Source organism: Atractosteus spatula, chromosome 1 (assembly GCF_055471065.1).
Source record: "Atractosteus spatula isolate fAtrSpa1 chromosome 1, fAtrSpa1.hap1, whole genome shotgun sequence".
NCBI classification, from domain to species: Eukaryota; Metazoa; Chordata; class Actinopteri; order Semionotiformes; family Lepisosteidae; genus Atractosteus; species Atractosteus spatula.
The window spans coordinates 5337432-5350510 of NC_142706.1; the positions used below are offsets into that span (position 1 = coordinate 5337432).

Here is a 13079-nt window from a genome sequence, read left to right on the forward strand (position 1 = left end):
GATGAGGCCATCATTCTCTTCACATGCTTGACAGACAAAAGCGCTACTGAGCATTTGTTTTGTGATGGGGGTGGGGTTATACTGTATCTAAGTCAGGTATATTTGGATGGAGTAAGTGAAGGAAAAGGGTGAGATCGGTTTAGCATTGAGACCAGCCTCTCCAGTTGCAGAGACAGCACAGCACATCTTCTGCATGTGCAGAAGACGTCTACATTGTAAAGACTCACATAGTTATTTATTTGAAGACAGTTAAGCGGGACTTTAGTTAGTTAGTTTTACACGGCGACACAAGCAGATGTAAAATGAAAGAGGGTACGGAGTATTCACACAAGCCTCAGTCTCATATAATTTTGGGTAAAGTGCATTCAGTGAGAGCTCAGGAGAGGACTTCATGAAAACTAGAGTGTTCCTGGTTCAACACAGGCATAGGGGTTCAGGGACCTGCTGTAATTCGGATTAGTTTACAAACCATCAAAGCAGGTTCAGTGCACGGGTATTTTCAACACAGAGAATTTAATAGGAAGCAAATGAAACAATAACATAAAACATTACATTATCGAGTAACAGTATGTTCATATATACTCCATATATCGGTATGGGTGCAGACAAGTATAGTTCAAATAACCACACCTTCCCAAAGCAGAGTGTGACAGGAATCGTCTATTGTGGTGCTGCTACTGTTTTAATTAAACATTAGGGACCTGATTTACTAAATGGTGGTACTTGGCTCAGGTAAGTAGCATCAATTATACTGTACAATCCCATTTACTATTTAATCCTTTATGTAACTAGATGAGTCAATTGAGAACAAAAGCTCATTTACAATGACAACCTGGAGAGTACCCATTTATACATCTATACCACAGGGCAATTTGAGTGAAGTACCTATCTCAATGGCACAGCAGTGGTGTCCCATCCAGAATTTGAACCCATGAACTTACACTTTGCTGTCCAGAGCCCTAAACTCTATTGGGAAATTGGTAGAAGGGTATGCTGATTTCTGTGTTTAGAGAAAAAAAATATCCACATCACGTACATTGCTCCTGTATGTCTGCCTGACTTCATACTGTCTTGAATTATGTGTAATGACTGACTGCAGCACTTCAAACAGCACAGTGAGACTGCTGTCTGATTTGCTACATCTCTTTCTTTCTCTCTTTATAATCCATATCCAAACTAACGCCACCTGCTTTTCCCATTCATCTACTGTGAATCAACATCAGCTGTATTACCCTGCAGCATTTGCATGCTAATTCTGATTTCCACATTGAACAGTTTTGCATGCAATTAGCTCACCAAGTAGGGCGTTTGAGTATGGCTACAACCACATGGAGTTATCACCACTTACCAGACACTAATATTATGTCCAAATTATTAGTATTAAGTAAGTCAGGCCCTTGAAACAGAGGAAAGAAAGGAATAAAAAAAGTGTAGAAAAAGCAAACCATCTATGTTTTCATAGCCGATAAACCTGGCTTCTTTTAAGAAACAGCTATATGAGACCTTTGGAAGTATTACAGTAACTGCTAACTATCACACAGTATACAGTACATGGGCTGAATTATTTCCTCTCGTTTGTAACCTTTCTTATATCCCTAAGGAAAGTACAGGGGTCAATGTTGTGTACCCTGCCTAACTCCTGGGTAGCACTTAGCCAGTTGTGTTCTGGGGCTTGGAGATTCCCAGACATATCTGACCAATGACATAATGTAGCTCAGATATGAACACTTTATGTTGTCTGTAATGGTAATGATAGCACAGATGAGCTGTATGCTGCTTTCTGATTCATTTCCCCTCAGAGGTTTTCAGTGGAGTGAGTGTGGTTTCAAGTTACATGAAATAAAATGTGGGGTATCTTTATCATTTGTAATGAAATTGACACCACTGAAACCTGTTTGTGGTTTTGGAAAGAAAAACAGTATTTTTCAAATCAGGCTACAGGAGATTTGGGGAAAAATATTATTTCATAAATGTCTTGAATAATCAATAAACCACAAAGATTCTCCAAAAGAGCTTGTAGTGAGCACTTGATGTTTGATTTTTTTCAGCTCCAGCATTAACTATATTTAACCTTTTAGTACTCCCTTGTGTCATACTGTAGATTTCCAGAAGCATTTTTTTGCACCTGGACTAATGTCCCCTTAAACATTTTGAAATAACTTTGTAAGTATAGACAGTAGACACCTGGTTAAATTGAAGCTAAAGAGAGGGTTGGTACACAGCAAAAAATATAGTTGGTTAAGAGAATGCTAGGTTTTGTTTCCCAGTTGCGGACATAGGAAATATACATTGGACACCATCGTTCTATTTTCAGCCATTTTGCATTCTTTTTGGCCCTGAATCTATGCTAACAGATAAAATGTGTGATAGTCTGGGAAGGCGATGAGCAAAGTTTCCAATGAAAATTTAAATTCTTCAGCAGCTGTATTTTTCACAACAGATTTAATCTGAGATCATACTACAACAGTCAAAGAGTGAACCTTTGAAGAATGCTCTGTGTATAAATTGCTGTATAAGGACATGAAATCTAACAATAATAAAAGAACATAAATCCTTCTGGATTGAAAGTAATGTCAGTATTGTATCAAGTGCCTTGCCAGTGGAAAATGCATGTGCTGATGGTGTCAAAAAAGATCTTGGATTGTAATCCTATCTGCTAAGTGCATGCACTATGTAAATACATGACTTTTTTGCGGTAGAAATATTCAGTAAATGCTGTCAGTTAGACAAATCCTCTTCATTCTAACACAGACTGACTACATTGATATCACTCTAATGTTCAAGTTCAGAAGCTAATAATTATACAGTTTGTAAAATTAAAATTATGCTCTGCAGTTTTACAAAGTGGTTCAGCATGGTGATGTGGCAGTAAGCACTGCTGCTTCTCAGCTCTTGTGTCCTGGGTTTCAGTTTGGCCACTAAATTACAGTTTAAAATACAGTATAGATTTTTTCATGTTGATGGCATTTTCTCTCCTCACTGCTGTGTTTTTTGCCCATTGTTTCTGTGGTTTTTACTCAACCCCTCTTCGGTATGTTTGACTGCGTGACTCTTTTATGGTGCCTGATAGCAGCACACTGCCTAGGGTAAACCTGTTCAATAATAATGCCTCTTGTGCAATGCAATATTAATGATATGCACTGTGTAATGTGGTGTGTAACCAATCATTTTAATGTATTCATATAAGCTAGCTCATACATCTTCCGCTTATCTTGTTGCTAGGCTGTACAGACACTGGTGCTTGCATTTTTGACTACACTATCATAATTAATGGTCCTTCTTTCATTAATAAATAATTGTGTTAATTTAAAGGACTCTGGTCGTTGCTCAGCGAGCCTGTGATATTATAAGCGCACTCAGTGTTTGAAATTTGCATCCTACCAATATATTTCAGTGGTGTAAGAAGGTGATCTCCTGTCCTCAGACATGACACATGGCAGAGTGGTGTTGATAGCCCAAGATTAGGGAAGCAATATGGCATCACCGAATTATTATTCCAGGGTTCACAGACCCGATCTCCTAAGGGTATTTAGCAACCCTGATTAGTGTGTATTTGTCACAGGATAACAATGGGCAAATTTAGGAATGATCAGGGGTTTTGTGACAGAATGTCATTTCTCATTCTTCTGCCTTTGCATCTCTTTAGTTAGGAAATTTAGAAATAGCCATCCAGAGAAAATGCGCTTTTATTTCTTTACAGCAATGTGTTCATTTGGTGAGAGTCGGTTAATGCAGCATGAAAAAAAACCCCACAGCATGTTGGGATTTTCCATTCTAAGCAATAGGGGGAATATGGGTTGGTGGTCTGCTTCTCATTCAGATACACCCCTCCATCTGTTCCCTGTGCAGAGGGCTGTTTTTAATGCAAAGCGTCTATTTCAACACAAGCCCCTATATCTTTTTTAAACACCTTCTCTGTTCAGCGTGGATGGGAGCACCCTGCCTTTTTCCCTTACAGACAGCTTGATTTTACCTCCAAATTCCAAGGGATAGTCGCTTAAATACCTGTGTACAGTGGCTTACAATGGACAGCGTTGAGAGGAAACATTGATAATCTTCACGGAAGAGTAATTTGAATGAAATTACAGTTGACAAGCAATCTCCTAGCAAAGTAGGGAGTGTGAGAGTCTCTGAGCTAAGCTCTGAGGAGTTTACTGAGCCACTGCTGTGGAAGCTTTCAGGGGAAAAAATAACAGGGTCTAAAATACCATACTGTGGGCTTTATTGAATTTTGTGTAGCAGCTTCACCTCAAGGTAAAAAGAAACACAATGGAAGAAAATATGGAAGAAGGGCAGACACAAAAAGGTATTGTAAATAAAATAGCTGTTTTCTCTTTTGATATGCAGAATGAGTGCTAATCTTGTTTCTGTTCTTGCCTAGGAATGCATGTGTGTGTTCTGCATTTAGCAAACTGAGTAGAATGGGAGACATTGGACTGTATATACAGTACATGGTATCTATCGAGGAAATATTGGGAAAAATTGTGGAATCTGTTTGGTGCGGTATTGCTAATTAAGCACAGTAGTATGTGCAGGACAACCAGCTCTTCGCTTGCATCCTGTGTATGGATGGTCCATGAGAACTGCCTTTGTTAGCCTTCATTTGTTTCATGTTTTCACGCTTGTCTAGACGGGTCAAAGGAGTCTGAAGGAAAGTGAACTAGAGAGTACTCCTCTAAGGATATTGTAACAATATAGCAATTATTCAGAACCCAGCCTTGACTCTTTCAGTTTAACTCTTGGCGACCCTCGTATTTCTTTTTTAAATTTCAAACGCTCGTTACAGAAAAGTGCTTTATGTGGTGCTGGAATACGATTTGTGGTTTCATGTTTGTGCCTAAAAAGATAAGGTTTTCTAAGGAATATGTCTGTTGGATTTGCACGTTTGCATACAGTATGGATATGTTGGTGCTGTAAATATAAAATTTGTAACATATACCAAAACAATATGGATTCCTTTGCTTATGTAATATACAATATACATAAATAACGTGTGCATGTGTATTCCAGATCTTCCCAGCATTTCAAGCAGATCTAAATGCATTTCTCAGGAATAATGTTTTATGATGAACACATTATTCACAACATAACACATTGCTTTGAGCCCTGTAGCTTGTAATGCTTAGGGTCAGGGATTGTGTTAACTTTTCCTTTCACTTCTCTACCCATGAACTATATTTTTATTTTTAGACATTTCATTTATCTTATTGTTCCCTGGAGGCTTTCAAATGCTTTTTACAAAAGAGAAACCAACTAAGCCCAAATAATTAAAAAAAAACCAATACAGCATTTTCTGGTGGAAAGACTGAGACCACAGTTCCAGGTTTAGCTACTGTGTGATTATCAGATCCTACCCACGCCTCCTCCCCCACACCAGTGTTACTGTACTTCTAGAATTTTCATTATTTCATGTCTTTAATTTCCTAACAAAAATGTCTGCATGTGGAAAGAAATGAGAAATCAAGAATATTCACTATTAGAGATCTGCAATTACTGTATCCTGTGTACACTGTACCATTCTTTAAGTAACTGCTATGCTTGCTCATTAAAACTGACCCACTTATGAAAAATAGGGTAGCTTTAAGCATTCAGATTTTTTTTTATCCTGATCTCTGCTTCTGTCTGGGAGGATGGTAAATTAAGAACACAGCTGTCTGTTTGCCATATGCGAGTCTATAAAGGAAAACAAATTGCACTGAAACACTCGTCTGTAAAATATGCATCTTCAGTACAATGCATTTGTTTGTTTTTATGGTCTATTGCCCAAGACATTGGCTTTTGAAGAAGGCATTGCTGATGGATTTATATTGCAGCTCTTACACCTGTTAGTCCTGAAAAGATGCTCATCATCTTAAGTGTGTGTTAAGATGGAGTCGCTTAATGACAAACCTCAGTACCACCTGTACCAATTACCAATCTAATTAAATCATAATGCAGTTTTAAGGACGTCCAGTAATTATCGTGCTTATTGTGAAATAATGAAAGCCTTCGCTTCAACGCAACCCAAAACAATGGCATTTTCATTTCACCGTCATTTCTTATCTGCTCGTCATGGTGACTTCCTCAATGGACCAAGAACCGAGAGAAATCGAACGATGCCTGCTTGATCACAATGAGATTACAGTATGATGTTCTGCGAATCAAGTGAGCAAGCAATGCAGGTATTTTCAGAGAAATGTGTAATGAAAATACAAGAGGGCAAAAAGCAATGAATAGGTCAAGCACTCTCTGTTTTTTCCATCGATGACGTTGTTTTCAAGAAGGGAAGAAAAAAAAAAGTGAGACCGACTGTAATGGCGATGAGCACTAAAAAAGAATAACACTAAACCAGTGCCTGCTAGGTTTTCCCCCTGGGCAAAAATGTGGTCCTCTGTCACATTGCTTGTCCATCAAATCTTAATAAAATATAAATAAAACATTAATCTTTAGCAGATGGCGGAGTGCTCTAGATTAATTTTCGTCTTTAGTGGTCTTAAGTGGATCAACAGACAGATGAGCCATTGTCGTAAGCATTCCGGGACTCTTATGCATAGACAGGATGGAAGACAGATAACATTTGACATGCAGATCACTACTATAACACAAAAATGACATTAGCTGTAGATGTGTAAATAGAGAAATGGCAATATCAGAAATTGTGGTTCTCACACTTTAAGTCATGATCTAGCATATTGAGTATTCTGTTACTGCTGAAGAAAATAATTGAACCTTTCAGATAAGAAAATGAACAGTATATTTATTGGTTTGTACTACTCCTTGCAGCTCTTATTTAATGTTTTTACAACATCTGTAAAATAGATTCTAGCTTTGCTTCTGTTTATGGTAAGAGATGACCAGCATTCGATTGTGGAGACCTAATAAGCATTTGATGTTATTTTCCTCTGTATTGCATAGTGAAACAGAAGTGCCTTTTTGCATCATTTTTCATTTCTGTTGATTTGAGACTAATTTAGTCTGCTACCATGGACTGTAAATCTTCAAAACTCACATCTGTATTTTGAGTGTAACTTAGAATCGAAAGGAAGAGAAACTGAAACTACACTGGCTTAGTGGCTTTTGAGGAAAAATGCATTAATCAATCACCTCACAAAACTGATGTGATCTTATTGATCTGGCATTGATATTTGTTGATCAACAGATCTCAACAAATCTGTTGAGGGCTTGTATTAAAATTGCAGGCAGAAGTTTAGTCTTTTAAGTGAAACTTGTTTAGAAGATGTGAATAGTACTACGGGGTATTGTGCGTTTTATAGGTTAAAACACACCACTTGACAGCACTTAATGTACAGTAATTGTATTATGAGATAATGTGTAACTGATTTAAGATCATTGGAAATATTGGAAAGTATTTCTTGCAGTAAAGATAGGCATTAGTACAAACTTTTTACCCCGAGAAGAAAAGTGAAAAGCTCATTTGTAAACCTGAAATGCACTGTGTTCAGTCATGTCCTAACCTAATTGTGAGCTACATTTATAGCTTATATTGTAGATAGATACTGCTGGCCTGTTCAAGTGAGGGATGCTTCCATGATAAAATATCTCATTGTTGAATGGATAATCAGATTATGTGTACTACATACAGCACAGTACAGTACCTTGAATTTGTTTTTATGGTTTGCAAGTATTGCCACCTGAAAAATCATAGTTACCCTAGTAACTCCAAGTAATATTGTAATTTTTGTTTCCCATTGCATATCTTTACGGTGATTCAGCAATGGCTTTTGGCACATTAGAAAAAAAGATATTGAGTACGCTCATCTGTCTGTTCATAGAATTGGGTAGACTTCTATCAATTAAGGAGCTTTCCTATTTTGTGTAAATGCCTTTAAAACTCAGTCCAGTATTCCAACCTCCTGTCCACGCTTTCTGACACAGTGCTGTCTGTTAACAGTGAAAGGAGCTACAGTAAACCACGCTTAGGCTGTATCTTAAACAAGATCTGATTTGGCCTTTGTCATGTTCTAAAAGGACCCACTGAGCTTACTGTAGAGCTTGCCTGTGGTTAGTAACCTTGTTGCATTTAAAATATGAAAGCTCATTAGCTCAAACTCCACTGAAATATTGGTATAGAAGAAAATAAAGAATTGCACTATGAAAAATAATACCAAGAATTCCAAACAATGTATTTACTCTACAACATTTTAAATCAGTGGGTACTCATTGTGTGCAATTTACATGAATAAATCCAACATGTCCAAAGTCAGCTATAAGGGATAGTCATTTCTATAGGTCACTCTGATTTTGTGTTTTGTACTAGAAAGTAAAATTCTACAGTATCAGAAAAGATTTTGCTGAATCAATTTAAGTGCAGATGTGCAACTGAGAAAAAAAATGTGCCGAGATTGGTGATGTCGGAGGAGGGTTTTCGGTTACTTGTTAGTTTTACTGTTATCCTTTTCTCCACATCACCGGTCAAGAGGAACGTTTTGGTATAATATTGAATTGTGATTGTGCTAGTGTTAGCCCTTGTCATTTTAGGTTCATACGTTTTATATCGTTGGTTATTGGGGTTATGTATGACAAAGGGCAAGTGTTGGGAGTTGTCCTGTACCTTCGTTTCTCATGTGCCTGCATGAAGCAGCAGTTTATTTAATACATGGTGGAGCTACAGTGTACCATCCAAGGAGTGAATGAGGTGCTAGAATGCAGAAAAAGGTTATTAAAAGCCCTGCAGTTTGCATGGCTGTTAACAGAACTCTTCTGGTAGGCATTCATATAGAATGCAAGACACCTGACCATGCTGCCTAAAAAGCTAATAAAAGGCCTAAATATCCATCCGGTTTGTCATTTTAAAGCCAACGCATCCCGGATTAATCATCCTGCCTTCTTATAATGGTGATCAGTGTCCTGCCTTTGGATCTCATGTATGTATTTAGTTTTCCCTTCCACATTTCAGAAATGAGAATGAACCTGTTGAAAAAAGAGTTAAAAACCCACTTGCTTTCAATATATGTCAGTAAACGTCTGAGCGTTGTCCGGGAGCAGGGACATGTGACGTGCTTGTGTGTGATTTCCTTCAGGACATGTACTGTACAGTACCTCAAGGTGGCTGTGCAAGAGGACTCAACAGGTCACGAAAGGGAGCCCTGTGATATGCAAACAGTGTTTTCAGGCCTTCCTTCTGTCTAGGCATGGTAAAAAATATTTAAGAACAACAAGGTTATTAGCAAAGTGAGTTTCTTTTTTATTGCTATGGAAAAAGTAAACGCAAGGACCAGGTAAACAATGAGTACTCTGGACTACTTGGGCTCGAATTCATTGTGATACTGTACATTGCAAAGTGCAGTTTTACAAGTCACTGTTACAAGATTATACTAATGAAATACTAGCAGCATTAACAGATTGAACACTACATACTGTAGCTTAAAACACCATTCCCACATTTATGGAACCCAGTTTCAATTACCAGTTACTGCACAACCTAATGTAGTGCTGCCCTGTACTGACCTTAGAATACCAAAGTTGCCCTTGTGAGTCTTCCAAGTTTACATTTTTTCTGATCAGCTTTGAGATGATTTACTCTTTGTGTTGCACTTTGACTCCTAAGGTAGACAGACGGGTTTACTGGTTAATGTGTGGAGGAGTCCTTCAGGCACTGGTGGGAATAGTAGGAACAAATGAATGCAGCAGAGTGTAATGTTGTTAGTCTGGCAGCACTCTGGAAGGGTCAGCTCTTTCCTCCATGTGCTGGGAGATGTCACCTCAATGTGATGGTTGCTTCTTCCTCCTCAGACTGACACATATGGTGAGACTGGAATAGTAAATGCAGATCTTAAGTGCTGACTAGAGGATTCTTCTCAGTTCTGTAGACACCAACCTTATGACAGTGGTCATGGTTATGGAATATGTGGATGGTCCTTAGATGGTTTTGTCTCAAACAATTAAAACTGAATTCTGCCTTTATTTTATAAATTTTGGTCAGCAGCGTATGGCATAGGCTCTTCCTAGACTTGTCTTTCCTGTAAGTATGTACATTTTCCCCTCCAGTATACAGTAGTTGGCAGTGCTGGCTAATTACTTCCTCACTCCTCCACTGTACAGTATGTATCGTATAGCAGACTGCTGATACAAAATGGACACCACACAGCATCCCAGAGGTGCTTCACTGCAGTGGTCAAAAAGGCAATTCCACTAATACCTGCAAAGGACTAAAGCGTTCTGGGAATTCTTCAGGAATAAAAACTGCAAAGAGAAAAGGCAAACCTCAACACTTCAATATATATTACTGTCTGTAGTAATAAGGGTATTGGTTAGCATGGCATTTGTGAAGTGATATATCACTCCTGGTGTCACAAGTACTTTGTCCTTGCTATTTTTGTTAGATTCTTAGGATTTTTCTTTGCTCTTGAAATGTTTTTGCATCTACAGTACAACATTTTGCATGACATGACAAATGATGCATCTTTCATTTGTAAGAAAATCCTTGATTAAATCCTTTGTAAACTATCCTTGATTTTTCTCTGATTGGTGCTTACGAACTAAAGCACATATTTAAGAAACAATTTTCTGTATACTGTGTCCATCTTGTGTGTGACACTGTTTCTGAGTGAGTGGATAAATATAGCAGATATTGGCAGTTGGAAACAAAAGGTCAGAGACAAATGCTGTCCCACTCTTATATGCTTTTACTTTTTTAATACCGCACCCAACACAAAATTTTACTTTGCAAAACATCCTCTATGGTAACTTCAAAAGTTTTGATTTTCTCATTTTTAATAATTATTGGACTCGTTATGAGTTATGATGCATTTTCAGGGAATTGAATTTGATTAAGGATTTAAATAATTAACTGTTTATATGTTAAAAGCAAAATTAACAGTACCATTATGATATTCTTCTAATATTAAAATGTAGAAGGATGCATCCACAGTTAAATTGAAATACAGTACTTTAAGATTTACATGTACAGCAATGTTGCACAGCCAAACTCAAGTCAGTGAGTAAAAATAATAATAAAGTAAAAAAGTGTTTCCCTTTATCAAGCAAGGGCTTCATGTTATTTTCCATTAGCACCACATTTTCTGTGTGTTGGTGAAAAAATTCAAGAAAACTACCATGTCAAAAAGGCTTTGGAAAAAAGTGCTTAAAGGATTTGTTTTACATGACTTTGCTGATCCTTCACATCTGGAGTAGTATGTGTTTTTAGGTTTGCTCAATAAACAGTGGGTGTTATCATTTGTCAGGTTTAAACATTTTTAGAGAGATTTAAAAATATTATGAGTTGTAGCATTTGCTTTCATGTATGGTATTGCATGGTATGCATGCCTCAAAGAATATCTTCTAAATTCTTACATAAACCTTTCAAAAGAAAGATATCAAGGTAATGATTTACTGTGATTATTAGATACATCTATTGCTCCCCAGTGTATTTTTATCTGGACTGTGTTATGAAGCAATCGATTGGATGTTGTCTTTGGCTGCAGCCCACAATAACACAGCTTAATGAGAAGATTGGAATTTTAGTGTTCATTTCTAACAAATTTAATTACATTTGCATTATGAGAAACATGATATCCACTGTTAAACGTTGCTGTATTTGGAAAACATCTAATTGATCTAAAAGCTTGATACATTAGCTACCTGATGTACATAACCTACCCTAAATTTATATACATTTGTTTTTTTAAATGAAAATGATGTATATGAATTAGGATTCTGATACCGTATGCAGTCAAATGTTGTTGCAATGAGGTAGATTGCATTCAGTGTTGTAGGGATTTAAAAAATATTAGCTTCAGGCCTTCTTGCTCATAATCCCGTCTGTCTATGTACTGTACTGTATGTACTATGCATGTTATTTATCTGTTTAATTTTTCTTCATCAACAAGTCTAGTCAGCTTTATAAACAATGTAAGAGAGTCATTCCACAATTCTAGTGTGACATCCATAATACGTCAGGGTGAAGCTCCATTCAAAACAGAAATAGGAAATAAATAGTAGGAAATACGTCTGGTTTTGCTTTTTCAATATATTTCCTATTTTAAGGTAGTAAAAAGCTTGCTGGTTATTTCCGGTTATAGAGTAGAAGTTATTTGCAGTCTTATATAAGAAAGGTTCAAATGAGTGGAGGAAAATCAGCCCATCAAGGTCATTTGATTCATAGTAGTTTATTGATCCAAATATCTCATCCAGCAGTTTCTTAAAATCATTTTCAACAGCATGACTGTGTAGCTTGTTTCAGACTCCCGCAGCTCTTTGTGTAAAAAGCTGTCTACTGTTCTTGGTTTTTAATGCACTTCCTCGTAATTTCCACCTGTGTCCTCTGACTTGCATTTTACATGTTGTTCTGAAAAATCCATTGGGTTGACATTGTTAGTGGCTTTGAGGATTTTTAATACCTGATTCAGGTCCCCTCCTAGTCAAAGTTAAAAGGTTATGCAAAAGAATAACTGCTCGCCAGGAATCTTAGGTGAGCAAGGTCGAGGTATGAAGTGGAATAATGAGCAAGACTTTAAAAATAATTTGCTCAGTGATCCCGAGTAGTTCAGCCTGTGAAGTTGAAAGCCGAGATGCTCACTGTTGCTTGTTAGAGTCCAGGTCATGCTTGCTGCTAGTGTCTGGGACTGTGCAATGGCAGGGTTCAGATGTGTTTGTCGCAGCTCTCCTGGCTTCCCAGCAAAAAGCGACTCTTGCTGGCCTGGGGTGACATCACTGAGAGGTGGGTGATTGATCCTCTAATTGTCTCCCCTCGAGGGCCGCAAAATGAGCAACATGTCAAATGATGAATAGCTTTACAGGTGGGCATGTTGGAGATGCATGCTCATGCAGAAATAATTGGTAATACTTGCTCAACACGTAGTCAGCACACCAAGCAGTGGGGCAGTGCCTCTGGATTTTTGTCATGATGTTTTCATGATGTTTACGCACGTCATAAAAGAGGATATAAGAAGGTATTTTGTGCTAAGACTTTTATTACATTCTGCACAACTGATGTAATATTCTACAGTACCAACCAGTGGAATGTTTATGCTGTACCTGTGTGGAGAAAATGAAATCTCACCCATCTGACGTCTCGGCAGTCCTCTGCACACAGTGCGTCATTTTCTTTTTGTCAGCCTGGTTCAGAAACAGACCTTTTA

The 13079-nt window shown here is 37.6% G+C and overlaps 1 protein-coding gene across 4 annotated transcripts in view; it reads left to right on the forward strand.

Moving 5' to 3' along the window:
• The window catches only part of gpm6ab (glycoprotein M6Ab), a 75958-nt gene that overhangs the window by 19380 nt on the left and 43499 nt on the right, over nt 1-13079 (forward strand). The window contains exon 1 of one of the 4 annotated variants that reach the window (XM_088912366.1): nt 3417-4306. The exons of 2 other annotated variants lie outside the window; for them this stretch is intronic. In XM_088912366.1, the coding sequence (XP_088768492.1) occupies nt 4270-4306 (37 nt within the window). In that variant the 5' untranslated portion in view covers nt 3417-4269. Of the gene's footprint in view, nt 1-3416; nt 4307-13079 lie in introns of those variants that run through there. One more of the 4 variants, XM_088912384.1, reaches the window with a different exon arrangement.